This window comes from Natator depressus, chromosome 9, assembly GCF_965152275.1.
Source record: "Natator depressus isolate rNatDep1 chromosome 9, rNatDep2.hap1, whole genome shotgun sequence".
Classification (NCBI taxonomy): domain Eukaryota; kingdom Metazoa; phylum Chordata; order Testudines; family Cheloniidae; genus Natator; species Natator depressus.
Window position 1 is genome coordinate 83,581,626 of NC_134242.1, and position 17,533 is coordinate 83,599,158.

Below are 17,533 nucleotides of genomic sequence, written 5' to 3' on the forward strand. Positions count from 1 at the left end.
TGCTTCCTTGCCTACTAATATGTGATCTGTAAATTCAAGATCAGCTAATTTGAAGCCTTAGTTTACAGGAAGTATAAAACAAGTCAGAACAGATTGCAAATTAGTACATCTTCTTATGCCTTTCAATGTTTTTTAAAAAGAAATGGCATATTACTCTACCTATGTTTTATTTATTTAAAATACCATAGCAAGTTTATCTTCATGCCTAGCCATTCCTAAACACATATTAGGCAGATTAGGTAATGATACATTCTGCACAAAATGTACCCTGTGGTGCCTTGTGCAAGCCAGCCATTATCTTTAATGATGATCCTGGTCACTAGACAATAAACAAGGCAAAGAGTATTGCAATAAAGTCTAGCAAAGTGAAAGTAGTAAAGCCCATGTGTAAGATTTCACATAAGAAAAGTGAAAAACAAATTAAACTAATGACTTGGCCATGCCTCCATTCGAGAAGGGAATACATGCTCAAGCCTCAAAGAAGAGGAACAAAATTTTTTCTCTTCCCCTGCACATGGATTGGAGGTTAGAAGGAAGAGGAAGGCTGACTGACCACATGTCCTTCTTCAGAAGTCAGTATCACACTGATCTTGTGCTACCTCTTCTCCACATAAGCTGCAGACTCCACAATTCCACATTTAATCTGGGAATGTCTGCAAATTTGGGGGTGAATCACGGGGCGGATAGCAGGCTCTAGTTCTCAGATTGTTGCATGAATAATCTGAGTGGCTCTCACCAGTGTTGATTATGAGGCACATTATTTATATTTCAGATAAAAAACACAGGGGCCTTTGTTACATCTTGCAGGCCTCCAGGTTGTAAGAAGGGAGAGATCAGGTGATGAGTTGCCTTCTACTCTGAGGCAGAGAGATCTGGGTTGGTGATGGGTTTCTTCCCCATTTGGTCTTGCTATTGGAAGAAGAGACTGGGTCAGCATGTGCCTTACAAGGTAGTAGACTGGGGCTCCAAGTGTTTTGATGCATTGCTTAGGCCTGTGGTTAGCTCTGCCTCTGCTCCATGTACACTGAATGTTTTAACTTACTACCAGCAAACATGATATTACAGTACTAAAGACTCAGTTTTTCCATGAGGCTCACTGAGATAAGCAAATGAAATAAATAATATTTAAATAAATCTGAATCCGTATGTCTAAGTTCTGCCATCTGGATCTCCTAATGCCTCTTCCTTTTCCATTCTTAGATTGAAAGCTCTCTGGGATAGGAAACCTTTAGATTTGTGTCCTGGGAACATCTCAGCATGTTGTTGGTGTAACAGATATGGCAATTTCCTGCAATATCCTTGAAAAAAATCTTATTGAATTAAGTTTAAGTATTTAAGTATCTTTGGAGTCCATCATATGAAATGCAAAGTTTATGTATTTTTGTGTGGTGGGAGTATATGTAACCTCTCTAGGTGGAAGATGGGATATTAATCTTGTGAAGTATTATGAACTTCAAAGGACTATATTGAACAATGTACCAGGCAAGAATGGACTTTGGGGATAAACAGTGTCAAGTGGTTTGCCTGGGGAATCTCTAGGGGGAGGTGAGGGCAATTGCAAATTCCACACTTCTGCTTATGCAAAAACCCAGTGTTCTGAAGCTTTGTCCAGAGCAGAGGACGATTATCTGCTGATTACCTGCTTAGAGTCTCAAGATCAAAGGCGCAAGCTGTACAAAGGAAAGACTAACTTATTAGTGGGGTTTCTGGTTCCAACAGAACATGTCATGAACTCGTAACCCCAGGGAAAACCCAGTTGTGGATTTGGAAGAACTGACACCTACCAGAGCCCCACACGATGTCTACACTAGCACTTTTGTTGGTAGAACTTTTGAAAAAAACCACTCCCCTAACCGACAAAAGTTTCACCAACAAAAGCGCCAGTGTGGACAGCACGACATAGCTACTGCTGCCCGTTGGCTGTGCTGCTGTAAAGTCCATAGTGTAGACATAGCCCACGTCTGGAGTAGGAGTGATCTCTGGTAAGCTTATTAGCATGCATGTAGGTTCATTTATTGTTTTAATACATTTTCTCTATAATGTTTTCACCTTAAGAACAAATGTGCTTGCTTAGAAATAGCTGTTGTGGTAACTTGTAACTGTTGTCAATTACAGCTGTTCATAGCCTTTTGACAGAAAGTAAAGCGCAGATGCTGACCTGTTTAGGCAGTCTGGTTTGTTGGGGATATCACAGTGTAGACAGGGAGCTGTGCTGCCTAGAAAAAACCTGGTCAGGATGGGGGAGATGTAGGTCTCTGGCCCAAGAGAGGTGATGGCTGGGAGCTGGAAGCCTAAAAGTGGGTGCCCTTGTTGGACCACGGAGGGGGAGACAGGTGCAGTTGCTCTGAACTGTAACAGATGGCATTTAACAAATAATTATATATGATGCCCCGAAAGCCTGAAGTTTAATAAAAAAATAAATCCTATATGATTTCAAACAGCCTGTTCAGCTACTCGTGTCATGTGTCCCCTCAATTGGGAGTGGGGTCACGGTCACCTTTTGGGGGACTCCTCAGGCAGGCTAGGAAACAATGACAATGAGACCTGCCTTAGTCATTCTCCGATGGGGTCTCTTAAATTCACTGTCTCTTGTTACTCCCCACATATCTCTGATCTGATCACCCTCCCCCATGCATTCCTTTGCTCCTTCTTGCCCTCTGTTCACTTCTCATCCCCCCCATTAACGCTGCTTCTTCCTCATTCCCTGCTTCTCTTCCTCACCCTGCTCCCACCACCTCATCCCCTGCTTTCCCGACCTCACCCCTCTTCCTTCTTCACCACACCTCATCCCTGCTCCTTCCTCACCCCTGCTCTTCCCACTTCACCCCTCCTCCCCACCTCATCCCTGCTCCTTCCTCCCCCTGTTCCCTCAACACCTCATCTCCTTCTTCCTCCCCCTTCTCCCCCACCTCATCCCCCGCTCCCCCCCACTTCACCCCTGCGCCCCCCCATATCCCCTGCTCCTCCCTCCCCTCCGTTCCCCCAACACCTCATCTCCTTCTTCCTCCCCCTCTCCCCCACCTCATCCCCTGCTCCTCCCCATATCCCCTGCTTTCCCAATCTCACCCCGCTTCATCCCTCCTCCCTCGACACCTCATCTCTGGCTCCTCCCTCACCCCAGCTCTCCCCACAACTCACCCCCGCTCCTCCGTCATCCCCCGCCGGCCCCCGCACACCCGCCCTGTCCCCGCTGCCCCCTCCCCGCTCTCGATGGCGTCAGCGAGGGGGATTGGCCAGCGGGCCCTCTCCCTGCCCCCCCGCGCGCTCAGCCATTTTAAGCGGCGGGAGGAGCCAGCCGCCGGGGTCACTCGTTGCAGCCTGAGGCCGGGCTCCGCGCCACGAGCCGGTGAGTGCGCCGCGCCTTCCCGCGCGGGGAGTTTGCTGCCCGCTTCGCCTGGGGCGGCGGGAGTCGCTGCGCCGCGGCGGGCCTCGGGCGAGACGCGCGGCGGGTGGGGGATTCCCCCTCCGGCCCTGGGGGTGGGGACGCGACTGTGACGCTAGCCGGCGGCGGACAGCTCCTTCCTGAGGGAGGGCGGGCGGGCCGGCCGGCCGGAGCGGGCGGCGGGGGGATGCTGCTGCGTGGGCCGCAGGCGGGGGGCCCGGGCCGAGGTGTCCTTTAAAGCATCGTGGCGCGCCGGGTAACTCGCTTTTCCAGCGTCTCCTTCCCCCTCACGTTGCCGGCCCGGAGCCGCAGGCCTCGGCCTGCTCCCCAGCCCTTCTCCCCCGTCCGCTTCGCTGTGCCCTCGGGCTGCATCACCCGCAGTCTGGACACGGTGAAATCTCTGGGGCCTGCGTCTGGCTCTGCTTTGTGTGGCGTGGCCGGAACCGTTATCTCCCCATTGAGACGTGCTCTCCAGGGGTGCTGAACGCCGAGCAGGTGCCTGGAGTGTGGCACTTGCCCAGCAGCATCGCCTCCTTCGCCTCCTGTGTCCTGCCTCGCCACTCGCTGCAGAGCCTGTTGCTTGCTGAAGTTGCCCTGCATCAGCAGCATCCTCCCAGCCCCCCCCCACTCACATCGGCCTTCCCAGGGGCTGGATGCAAAGCAGATGGCTCTTTATGGCCTCAGCGGTGATATCTTCTCCCGCACACGCCCCTTTCCCGGTTGCAGAGAAGGCTGGGCTCAGGAAGTGGCCTGATGCTGATGTAGTGCTGGCACACGCACACACACAAAAAAAGCAGGAAAATGTGATTCATTGCTTAGCACCATCCAAGGTTGCATATTTTCCCTTTCACGTCATGGCAAGAGCATATGCTAAATGCAGAGCAAGAAAGTGGCGTTTTCCTCTTTGAAATACAAACTGAAATTTTATAGAATTGTAAAATCTTTGCTGTGTGGTTTTTGGGGGTTGTTTTTCAAGCTGATAAGCATACATGTGTATTTACTGCATAGGAGGTAATGACACTTAAATAAGCCAGTTTGGGGGGCACTGGGGATTAATTTTTCTGGGTAATGTAGGAAGTCCAAGTTCTGTTGTAATTCTTTTTACCGGTTATTGCTTTGAGGAAAATATTGTAGATCATTTTCTGAACCATGATGCATTAGTTATCTTTTTTCGGTTGTCATCTTACTCTTTAAGTCTTCAGACAAGGACCTTTAAGTAAAGCTTAATAGCATGAAAAGATTTAGCCCAAGCTAAGAAACACTATAAATCAAGTTTCAGAGTAGCAGCCATGTTAGTCTGTATTCGCAAAAAGAAAAGGCGTACTTGTGGCACCTTAGAGACTAACCAATTTATTTGAGCATAAGCTTTCGTGAGCTACAGCTCACTCACGAAAGCTTATGCTCAAATAAATTGGTTAGTCTCTAAGGTGCCACAAGTACGCCTTTTCTTTTTACTACAAATCAAGTGAATTGGCTGCCACAATCACTTAAGATTTTTAAAGACCATTGTCAGGTTACAGTCCTCCCCTACATTGTTGCTACCATCTTAGGTTATTAAAACCTAGATATTAATCCAATTTACTTTTGACCGATAATATTGTTTCTTACATTTCCATCATTGCCAATCCCAAGTACTCAGAAATCATGAGTCAGGCCACAATGATCATGAGACTGTCTTAAAAATCATGAGATTATTAAAAATAATACACTCTAGGTTCTTTTAAATTTGCCTTCTGATTTGGGGACTTTTTAAGGTTCATGTTGTCAAGCTTTTCTCCACAACCATGATGCCTAGAATCTTACTTTTTAAAAAATCAAAAGCTCAGATTCTCATGGGATCAAAAAACAAACAAACCCTACCAACTATCCTGAGATTTATAATGAAAATCAGTAGTAGCCAACTCTGCCACCCATCTCAAACAACAGATTTAGACTAATGAGTTAGACTTTCTGTCTTTCATGAAGTAAAAGTAAGCTGCAATTGGGTTGAAAATAATTTAGGAGAAGGCTTACATTTAGAAAAAAACTTGTTTCATTTGAATTTTGAAGTTGTTTTAGTATTACAATAGTTCTAAAAACATTTTTGCATATTTAAATTAACAGCTTCTCTACACTGATGGATAGTTTGGGCCTAAATTACCCATCAGAAAATAATACAAAAAATGAATGAGACCTGATCTTGCTAAGGGTTTCTTAATGCATCCATTGTTCAAGTACCTTCCAGGCAAGTATCCATGTATAACTAACTACCTACATACATAATGTGTTGACAGATGGTAGAATACTTCATTATTGGACTGTATTTATTGGGAGCTATAATGATTTACACCGGCTAGGGATCTGGATCTGTTCTTGGGATAACCCTCATTCTTCTTGTAAGAGTACTTCACCTCTCCTAAAACTAGAAGAAGTTTCACCTCTAGAAGGCATTATTAAATACAAATATTCACAAGCTTCTGAATGTATTTCTGGTAGGTTAGAAATACCCTATCATGCTATTTTAGAATTGAGTTAACATTTGAATAAAATATTAAACAGGGATATGAGCTCAAGCCAAATAATTGAATATTATGCAAAATGAGTATATTTTGCTGGTTAATGTTAATGGCATTTGGCAGTTTAGAGAAAGTAACTTATCTTTGTCTCGGATGACTGTGCAAGATATACATGTTTTTTTTAAAAAAAGCTAATTACTGAGGGTACAGTAGAGCTGGAATAAATACATGAACAAGTTTCCATTGCATGTTTGGTTGTTTATACAGTCATTTATATTGAGGACTTTTATTTTTTTTAAGGATAGCTTGGAGGAAAGGAAGTTTGAGTGGGGGAGTTTTTTTTCCAGAAGGATGCAGGATGTACAGTCACACTATAGTGTTTTTTTATTTTGGTTAATTCACGTAGTTGGCTGCCATTACACCATCTAACCTTTGGTAATAGGTGGTACACACTTTTTCGTCGGCCATACTTATCAGTCACCCTGCTTCGTAGAATGGCCAGAAGTAGCTGCTTTAGGGTTTGTCTTCACTGCAAAGTTAACTTGAATTGTAACTGAACTGTTGCATCTAACTGGAGTCCCATCCACACACAAACCCCCTTAATTCAAGTGTGGTGGTGCTTCTAACTCAAGTTGGCTGACCTAAGGGGAGGAGGGGGGGAAATGTAAATTTGAGCGAGTGCAGATCAGCAGCTGCTAATACGACTACTTCGTAGCAAGGTTGCAGGCTAGCAGGGCTTGAGTTCTGTTAGTCCTCCAGTGCCTTCCCAGAGTTCCCCCGTGTGCCCAAAAAGGACGGACAAGTTCTCCCACCATTTATTGGAAAAGAATCATAGAATGGCTTAGCTTACTGCAACACTAAGAATGGGACGTACCCTGAGAAGTGCAACACTACTGTGGATGCAGTGAACGTTGGTGGACACACTGAAAACTCCCTTGAGCTACGCTAACCTGAGAGGAATAATTTGAGCATAGATACTTGTGTAAACTCTGCAATGAAGACCTGCCCTTAAAATGGGGTAACCCAATTAGCCTTTCTTCTGCTCATATAACTCAGCATGCTGTTCTTGTTATATTAAGCTTACAAGCGCCTCTCCACTCAGACTGATCTTTGTTTTGTTTGTATTCTGTCACTTCGTAGTTTTGAACTGTATGGTCATCTGGGCAGGGAATCTTATTCATTTGCTTAATTTGCTTTCTGTATGTCATTGTGTACCTCTACAGAGCGAAGTAAACTGTAGATAACATAGAACCTCTTAGGGTATTCCTACACTGCAGCTTGGAGTATGCCTCCCACCCTGGGTACACACTTACACTATCTCAGCGTGAGCTAGTGTGCTAAAAATAGCAGTATGGCTATTACGGCGCTCAAACCCACCTGACCTTGTGGGTCTGAGCTCTGGTGGCTAACGCTAGCCTTTATCAGTGCCCCACCATCCACACTGCTATTTTTAGCGCACTAGCTCAGCTAGAACTAGTGAGTCTGTCCCCCTAGGCTGGGGGAGACACTCCCTGCTATAGTGTAGACATACCCTTATATGTACTTGTGCCGGGAGTTAGTCTCCTCTCAGAATTGGTTATCCTCAGTGCCTGTGAGAGAACTTTTGCATATGGCTTTTATACACCTAAACTGAAAAGACCTGATGGAATAAGATTATGCATAGATCTCTAAAAAGGGAGGATGGTTCAGACATCAGTGGGACTTGGGAGACCTGGGATCAATTCCCTGCTTTGTCAGAGCCTTATTGTGTGACCTTAGCCAAGTGACTTAGTCTCTTTGTGCCTTAGTTCCCCATCTGTAAAATGGCGATAATAATACTTCCCAACTTCATGTGGGTGTTGAGGATGAATACATTAAAGATTGTACAGTGCTCACATAATATGGTAATGGGGACCATATAAGTACCTAAAATAAATGGATCTGCTGTGTCTATGTAGCCTGAAGCCATCCCGATGAGTAAAATTTTAAATATTATACAAGCTTATCAGGGCAGGAATTGTCTCCATATGTATTTGTACAGTCTCTTGTCCAATGGATCGCCATCGTGACTGAGGCCTCTGGGTCCTACCATTATATAAACAGTTTGATTATAATAAGACCTGTATGTAAATGTGTAAGGGGAGTTTTACAGTTGCTATTTTCAGTATTACACATAGTTTTGACTCCTTCCCTAAAAAAAATATGGTGGCTTAACTAATGTTCCAAAGAAATTTGAAGCACAACAAAGTGTTGTCTTTTATAACTAGGCATGTGGACTATAAAGTATGCATTTATGTCACTACTAATTAAAAATATTAGATACTGTAACAATGTATTCAGCAGACTTTTCTTCCCAAGACTTTGGACTGAGTACAAGTCTTATGAATAGAAGATCATTTAACTCTGAATTTGTCACCACCAAATTGGCGGTATTACAGTTTTCATTTATGTTAAGTGATAGTGGTTATTTTGCTGTTCATTTTTGAAGGGATAACAACCTATTCATTTCAAGTATTCTTGCTATAAAATTCTTTTCAGAGAGGATAATAAGAGTCACAGATAGAGAACCCACTATAATATCAAATAGATTCCACAGGAAGATGGCATTTTATTTCACACTTCTTCCAGGATACATTAATCCAATACGGTGTGAGGACCTGTCTACGCTGTGCATTAGTCTGCACTAGAGAGGTGTAAGTTCTAGGACACACTAGGGTGTTGCACAGTGACTAGCCTGTGTGGACCCTGTTGGCGCACACACAAAGCTCCCTCATGCGTATTAATGTAGTACCATTTGAAATTTTCTTTGCTGTAGAATCTAATCCATAGAGCTGAGCTCCTTAACTCCCATTGAAGTCAAGGAGAGTTGAGAGTGCTTTGCACTTTTTATACAGTTATGTCTTTAACTGGATGGTGCACCGTAAAGTCAAGGAAATATTTGTATTTAAGCTTTATGTACTGCTGCATTGTGTCTAATATCAACATACCATGTATTGTGCAAATGAGGCATTGCCTTTAAGACAGGGTGATCCATAGATAAACTTACAGTTCTTTCTGAGGCAGGGTTGAGGGCTAAGGTGTAGTCAACTAATAGTGAGTTCTCTCTTGATTAAACTGATGCAACAGCCAAAACTTATTAGGAATTGCTCTTCTTGATGTGTGTTTTTTTTTTTTTTTTTTTTTAAAGCACTTGCATTTTGTTAATTTGGTTATTCTGTATGGTAATCCATATAGAAAATATGCATATGAATAAAGGCCATGTTGTATTAACTTGCACAGTGTGACGGGGCAAGGCCAGATGGCTATAGAAAAGTAGTGGGAGATAGACATATTAGCTCCAGGCTAAACAAATCCCTGGTACCAGGATAAGTGAAATGGCAGCTGCTCCAGGTCAATTAAGACACCTGGGGCCAATTAAGAACTTTCCAGAAGGCAGAGAGAAGGCTAGGTTGATTGGGACACCTGAAGCCAATCAGGGGCTGGCTGAAACTAGTTAAAAGCCTCCCAGTCAGTCAGGTGGGTATGCATGTCAGGAGCTGTAGGAGGAAGTTGTGCTGTTGGAGAGGCTGAGTAGTATACACCATATCAGGCACAAGGAAGGAGGCCCTGAGGTAAGGGTGAAGTGGAGCCTGAGGAAGTGAGGGCTGCTGTGGGGGAAGTAGCCCAGGGAATTGTACATGTCATGTTTCTAAAAGGTCAGCTACCATAGCTGATACTATTAGGGTCCCTGGGCTGGAACCCGGAGTAGAGGGTGGGCCTGGGCTCCCCCCCCCCCCACCTTTGCCCCCAATTAATCACTGAGACTGGGAGACAACAGAGACTGTGCAAGGAAGGATAACTTCTCCTCACCTCCCTTGCTGGTTTATAATGAAAATGGCTCAGTAGACAGTGACCCTCGTCTCTAGAGAGAGAAGGGTTATGTGCAGGGTCACGGTGAGCCTCTGAGGCTAGTGAAATCCACCAGGAAACGTGGGACCCACGGAGGCAAGAACAGAGCTTTGTCACAACAGCTACAGAGAAGGAAAATACCTTTTCTTATTCGATCTCTCCAAAGTTAGATTACATGTAACACAAAGTAAAATAGTATTAACAGTGTCTTTTTGTCCTGTTACTATTAACATGAATGTATTTATCAGATGGTAAATTGTATATGCTTCTAATTCCAGCACCTGGAATCTGTATATATGTATGTTTTAATCCAGAAAGAGCTCTTTAATTTCCATTGTAAATGGGTTAGATGTGTTTATTTCACAAGCATGTAAATAGCTTTTGCATTTTTAAGAGCGGGGTGGGGGGGAAGTTTCGTTTTTAAATAGCTCTGCCAGTAATGCATGTATTGTACAAACCTATTTACATGGGGAAGAGGAACAGCAGGAAGACAGAACTAAGCTTGTTCAAGTTTCTGTTTGTAGCAGACCTACTCAAGAAAGAGTGGAGGAACAGCCTGCCAGCACAACTGCACCTGGTACCGCCATTTGGTGTATAAGGACAACATCCACACACTCTTAGTACATTAGGCTTATGTCCAAGTCACAGAAGATAAACTGTATAACTGTTTAAATATCAGACTCTAATACTTCAGAGCTTCATCATCTGGGCCATAACTGTAGTTCTGCATAGACTCTCCTGTTGCTTGACATGCTTTTAGTAATTTTACAGCAGTGTGGCTGACCAGTTTAGTTTCCTTTTATGAAGTGGGACTTACTGGAGCATTGTGAAGAAGCTGAAAGTTTTAGTTCAAATAGTTAAGAATTGGAATTTTTTTTTGGTGGTGAATGCACCTAGCAGCACAAACAAACCCTGAGCCTACCCAAAAGATAAGTACACCTGCAAAGGGGTCATAAACAAATATGGGACTATTTTAAAAACAAGACAAAACCCACCTGTGATTTGTGTTCACTTCTTAATCTGGATACAAACACTGCACTAATGAAATAATTTTTCAGCACCTAGTCCTTCCTGTGCAAACAATCAAAAGCCTTCCCAGATTCCAAGTTTGCAAATAAAATTATAACAAGATCACAAGTCCTCACCGAGGGTTTTGCAGTCTCCCCCCAGATAGAGCCAGCTCTCTAACCTTCATCTCTAACTAGGCTTTAAAGGAGTACCTCTTATGAGTAGAGCTTTTTAAAGGAAATCTGAGGATAATTAACACTTTTTATATAATAAATCCTTTTCTTCCCCAGAGAAAGAACTCTCAGAACAAACATGCCCAACAGTGTCTGCTACCTATCACTCCCCTCAATGCTATATAATTCTAAGGCTGCTTTATCACATAGTGCCATGTTACATAAAAGGTGTATTAAAAAGGGTTAATCTAACTCCTTTTGTATCCTATTAAAGAGGGTCTGGTGCCTTAAGTAGCTACTCAGCCACTGAATTATCTAGTCCTCTAGCAAAAACATTTTGGTTATACCAGTACAAGATCTGCAATAAAAGCCTCCTAGGATTTTTTTCTTTTGTCCTGAACAAGCAGGCTCTTTATGCTTTTGGCCTAAATAAACATAAATAATACAGTAAGGCTTCAAACCCTTCCAGACCTTGCTCTCTCAATACTTCAGGTTTTTCCTCAAAATTCTTCCCTTTTTCCAGTAATTATTCTAGTTTCCCACTTAATCTCATGAATGGGGGAAGAGGGGGCAGAAAGGGGTGAAGTGGCTGTGTAGTTACCTCAGAACTTCATGTGCTATTGAAGGAGGTTCTCTTATCTTGTTAGGGTATTGTCATGCTGCTTAAGGGGTTTAGCAACCTATATTTTTCCATTAAACAGCTAGTTAATACCAACTTCCCACACATCCCAATATTAGAGAATATATACTATACTTTAGTTAGTAACCTCACTTCCTCTTTTAAAGTGCAATTAAATTTAAAGAACTGTTGCAACATTATTATTGACATTCATACATTGTCCCCTCCTGTCTATACAAAACACTACCACCAAAATTCTCTCCCTCACCCATTGATCCAACTCATTAAATTCCTTCTCTGGCTGCCCTTATCATACTGCATTTAGTTTAAACTTCTTTGTACAACCCCATTCCCCGGCCTATATCTACAACCCCATCTCCTACAGAATGACTCTGAACAATATGAAAACTTAAGGTGGGCTTTAAAAAAAAAAGAAAGAAAGAAAGAAAAAGAAACAAACCCCTTAGAACAATCTAATGATCTCAAGGAAAGCAACATAACATATGGTTACACCTAAATCTTTTCATGGAGTTGTGCAAAAGTCAGAAAATTCTATTAGTCTCTTAAAAGAAACTTTCTGAGACATATTTTAAGTTGGTTTTGGACATGGAAGATCTGTATTAGTTTGACATAGTTTAGCTTTAAAACAAAGGACTGGGAGGATAAATCCTGATGCATTTTTATGAATAATTACCATTTAGTTAGTATAATTCAGCAAAAAGGTGGTGTTTTTGACACCTAATTGCCAGATGCCTTTCATTTAAGAAAGCTAAATTGATTCGGTATACAAATATATAGGATTCTGTAAACTCATCTCACAATTGACTCCACAAAAGTTTAATTTAAATATTGCATTGCTAAAACTCAGTCTAGCTGTTATAAAAGCATTTCATTTAAGGCCTGGTCTACACTTAAAACTTAGATTGACATAGCTACCATGCTCAGGGATATGAAAACCCCATATCCCTGAGCACTGTAGTTGCACTGACTTAAATCCCTGACAAAGACACAGCTAGGCTGTCGAAAACATTCTTCTGTTGACCTATTTACATCACTTGGGGAGGGGAGATACTACAGCAATAGAATAACCCATTTTGTTGCTGTAGTAACTTCCCCATAGTATCTACACTATAGCCATAACTGTGCTGCTGTAACCCCTTAGTGTAGACAAGCCACAAGAGTATCAGTTAAGATTCATTTTGCAGGTTTGATACTGGTATTACATGCTATGTGACTTGGATATCTGAGGGTACGCACAGTATATGGTTCAGTTAAAAATCTCCCATCTAAGAACATCAATGTAATGTGTTGCAAACCGTTTTGTTTGACTTCCAGTGAAAAGGTCAATCTGCTCTATTTTAAAATAGAGCAGAGCATGTTATACAATTGCAGGTACTTTGATTGCCAGTAAGTTGCTGATGGAGCTCACCTTATTGCAGTAATCTAAGACAATATTTTGATTGAAAGGTTTGTTTGTGTGCTCCTATTTTAAAAAGTGTTTGTCAACCTTTTTTTTTGTTTTAAAAACAGCCATTTGGCTCAGCTACTGAAAGGTCAGTTGCAGTATGGTTACATGCACTTCATTAAATATCTTCTGGAATAATTGGCTCATTATACTTCAAGGTAAAATAAATACTTTTTTTCTGACCTCTGCTGCTAATAAGTAACAATACTGGCAATAGCCAGGGGTGCTTCATTATTTATAAACTTTGTTGAAATCCTACATACACGTTTAACTTTCTCACCTCAGGAGTAGTTATGGCTTGACTGGAGCTGTAAGGGGAAAGATGAGCATTCTTGAAGTTGGTAGAAACATTTTCTAGTTCCACTATAGCTTCTTGAGTACCTCTGCATCCTAGTCTTCCTCCTGTCAGGCATTACCTAATTAGCTAGTCAGAGTGGTGACAATGCCCTCCTACATGATGGGGCTGTCACCCAGACATATGATTCACTAGTGACTGACTTGTACTTCAAGACCATAAGGCATAGTTTTTAAAGTAGTTACATTGTTCCTTAAATATTACCATACACACCCCATGATTATCATTAGTGATAAGTTACAAGTTTTCAGTAGAGACATTATGTGCTACCCTTGATGGATAAATACCATGGAAGTGGTGTATTCAGTGTAATGGTGTATCAGGTCTGAGGCAGGAGTTGCTTTTAAAGAAGGGTGAACCCTTGCCCATTGGCATCAATGGGCCTCTGTGTCGTACTGCTGATCTCACTGAAGGGAAGAAAAAAATACTTTTAACACCCACGGTCCTCTTCTTGACTAACAGAAGAGAGATAAAGAGTTATGGACCCTAGAGAAATATCTCCTCCTTCAGGCAGATGGAAGGCCACTATGATATGAAAGCTCTGAGTGTCGGGAGAAGCGGGTGTTTTGTATTTAACACCAGTTAAGTAGCTTGGATAGTCAAATATCCAATCTGTAGGCCTCAAACAACATTTCAGGCTTCTTTAACCATTGCTTATGAAGGTTTCTCTTTTGGAGAATAAAGACCTAACACATTTAATTTCTACATAACTCCTCTTGATAGAGTTGTGGCCTCTGGCTACTGTTACTGGAGAACCTTGTGTTTAATTTTAAAAAGTGGCTTGTGTAGGAAATATGAAAATTTAAAGACAAGCCTCTAACTCTTCCTTTAAAAAACAAAGGCGAAAAATCAGTCATTTCACTATCACACTGATGATGGCTGATATCTAAGAGGGCAGGAAGTAAAAAATGCAAATGCAAAATTGATGGTTTCCTTGATAGTGTGTGTGTTCATATGTAAAAGGATACATTTATAAAAAATGATGACAGAGCATTTTTTCCCCAGTAATAAATTGAATCCTAGATAGACAAATGGATATTTCAGACAACCAGATGTCTCATTTAATACAATAAACTGAGTCTAACACTTTCAACTCTTTCCTCTCTGACTTTAAACTAGTTATTAATAAACTATGCATTAGTCAGTGTGTAGTAGTTGCAAAAAAAAAAAAGGGGGGGGGGATTGGATATCTAAGCAAAAAAAGTTTGCATCATAATTTGTCAGGATACTTGAAGTAAAAAGGAGATGCTGCTGTAGTGCATAGTTTCAAATGAGTGCAAATGAATAGCATAGGATGGATTAATTTATCCAGAATCCTTTAATACAGCATAAGGAGGGGATTCTCTGTAATGTTTGCCAGTGTACATTACATATTTAGCTGATCAGACTGGCATATTTTCTCAGTTATTTGTATGATCCACCCCCTCAGCCAGAGAGGTGGTTATTGGGCAAAACTGATACATTTAGTTTTCTTCCCTACAGGAAGTCTGTTGTGGCTGACTGTTTGGTGTTAGCTATTTTTCTAAATCTCCATTATGAGACCATCACTGTGCAGTTGAATCCTGTTGAAAAAGACTAAAATCTTTACCTTCTTCGAGTGTCCCTGTGGGTGTTACACTTTGGGTGTCTTGGCACCCTGCGCATGTAATTGGAGATTTGTAGTAGCAGTGCCCCAGTTGGCCGCGTATGTGCGGCAGCCATCTCATACCACTTTGAGCAGCTACCTAGCATGCACAGCCAACCGTCCCTCAGTTCCTTCTCTACTGCCTTTGGTTTGAGTTGGAGTAACAGCAGCGCCCCGTCTATTTAGTGAATTGTTTACATTCCCACTTTTCTTTATTCCTTTTGTTGGTTTTCCTCCGTTCCCCGTCCTTATTTACACACTTAAAAAAAAAAATACTTTGTTTGCTTCCCCCTGCCACTGGCGGGTCTCGGCCAACGGTGACTGAACTATGGCTGTTTTTCTATAGCCCTGAATATCCTCAGGCATGCCTGGCTTCCCCGGCTTTAAACGCTGCCTGACCTGTAGGCTATCAATTCCTGTATCTGATGGTCCCACTCAGTGCATCTGCTGTCTCGGGAAAACCCACATACCACAGAAGTGTCCACACAGCAAGAAATTATCTGCCAGGATACTGAAAGCCAGGGAACTCCAACTAAAATTATTAATGATGGCGAAATCTCTCAGGCCAGCCTCCGACCCAGAGTCCAGGACTCCTCCTGGCCAACAGTCTCCAGCAACAGCCTCAGACAATGGCTCCACCCAAACTGTAGCTAAGGACCCTGCACCTAGGAAAGCGACCAAATGTCGGTTGCAGTCATCGCCACAGAGAGATCTCCCTAAAAAGGAGCAGTCTCCTGGGAAAAAATCTGCTCCGTAACCGATGGCACTGAGAACCTTGGACCAAGAGGCACTGGGAATGTCCAGTACCAAGACGTGCCAAGGCACCAATGCAGCCAGGCTCTCACTCAGCTGCATGAGCTAAAGCTAAGCTCCTTAGCTCGGCACCAACAGTGCCGAATAACTACTCTGCACGGGCTAGTATAATGATGCCACCTGCTGCATATACACAGCTTAACAAGACCTCAGCACCATCGGTGCATACTACGGTGCCATCCATGGCACCGAGCTTCCCAGGACTGCAACCCTTCACCACACAGGCAGACCTGGCAATCTTTTCCGTGCCGGGAACCCCTCTGTTCGGCACTGAGGGCACCCCAGTCAGGCCAGGACCAAGCCAAGTAGGCACTCCTGTTAGATCTGGACCCACACTATCCAGTGATGAGGATGACTCAAGCCTTTACACCCCTCGTCATTCCTCCCTGAAACCGGGACCCTCTCACCAACAACAGCCTCTGTAGCAAAGCTGGCAGGCACAACCATGGATGCCACTGCCCATTGTCATGCCTCCCAATTGACCATACGGGGACCCACAGGCAATATACAGAGCCCAGAACCTTAAACCCCTCCCCCCCCCCAACCCGCCGGCAACAAAGGCCACCCAGTCCCCTTCACCCACGAACCCACCACCATCAGAGGCCCAGGAGGAAGAGGGAGAGGAGCCAGAAGAGGCTCCTGAAGGTGATACACTGCCACCCACCCATATTTCGTCTTCATCCCCAGATGAAACAATTATGCCACCACCTCCCACCACAGGAGATGACTTCAGGTCCTTCCAGGACTTATTCAAAAGAGTTGCAGAATTCCTGGACATCTCTTTAGCAGAGCTGCCAGAGACCCAGCTCAAACTTACTGACCTCTTGCAGGCATTCCTGTCAGCAAAGATAGCTCTGCCCATTAACTCAACCATAACGGACCCTTCAAAGATAATATGGCAGACACCTGCCACTGTCCCACCATCCTCTAAACGCTTGGACAAAAAATTCTATACCAGCAACAGGAGCTGAGTTCCTATTCACTCATCCGGCTTCTAATTCACTGGTCGTAGAGGTGGTGCATCAAAGGGGAAAACAACCCCAGTCAAAAACTACACCTTATAACAAGGACTGGAAAAGGCTTGACCTCTTTGGACGCAAATTTTACTCCGCCTCGTTGCAATTTCGTATAGCAGATTATTCAGCTCTTAGCAAAGTACACCTACAACTTGTTCAACAAATTGAAATCCTTTATTGATCAACTGCCAGAGGAAGCAAAGGAACAATACAAAGACAACGTTGCAGAGGGCTCCCTAATCGCCAAAACAGCCCTGCAGGCTGCCCTCGACTGCTGACACGGCAGCCCAATCCATGGCCAAGTCGTCGAGCCTCATGACTTCATTCATGACTGAATTCCCTAGGGAAGTACAAGCCACAGTTGAGGACCTGCCCTTTGAGGGCCAAAAACTATTTGCCGAGAGCACAGATGCAGCTCTTCATACCTTAAAGCAGTGGTCCCCAAAGTGGGGTGCGTGCAAGACCATCCCTGGGGGTGCACGGCAGGAGGAGCGCTGCCAGCACGGCGGCAGCAGCGCTCCTGGACCTTTGATTCTTCAGCGGCATGCCGGCGGCAGCTCTTTTTTTGGCTTCCGTTTAGAGCTGGCCCATGGGGTGCGTGATCCAAAAAGTTTGGAGACCACTGCCTTAAAGGACTTGCAAACAACCTTGAAGACCTTGGGTATTTATGTTCCCCTGAACGCATCCTCATGGGGAAAACCATTTGAACCCCTTGC

The 17,533-nt window shown here is 43.4% G+C and overlaps 2 protein-coding genes across 4 annotated transcripts in view; one reads left to right on the forward strand and one right to left on the reverse strand.

The window, feature by feature from the left end:
- The first annotated feature begins 3,244 nt into the window (after positions 1-3,244).
- Positions 3,245-17,533, forward strand: part of ACSL4 (acyl-CoA synthetase long chain family member 4) — a 48,629-nt gene continuing 34,340 nt past the window's right edge. Inside the window, exon 1 of one of the 3 annotated variants that reach the window (XM_074962493.1) lies at positions 3,245-3,346. The gene's annotated coding sequence lies outside the window, so the exon portion shown is untranslated. The remainder of the gene's footprint in view (positions 3,347-17,533) is intronic. The other 2 variants (XM_074962495.1, XM_074962496.1) reach the window with 2 other exon arrangements.
- LOC141993236 (uncharacterized) overlaps positions 17,009-17,533 on the reverse strand; it is a 53,347-nt gene continuing 52,822 nt past the window's right edge. Inside the window, exon 4 of the mRNA XM_074962664.1 lies at positions 17,009-17,157. Within this exon, the coding sequence (XP_074818765.1) occupies positions 17,139-17,157 (19 nt within the window). The 3' untranslated portion in view covers positions 17,009-17,138. The remainder of the gene's footprint in view (positions 17,158-17,533) is intronic.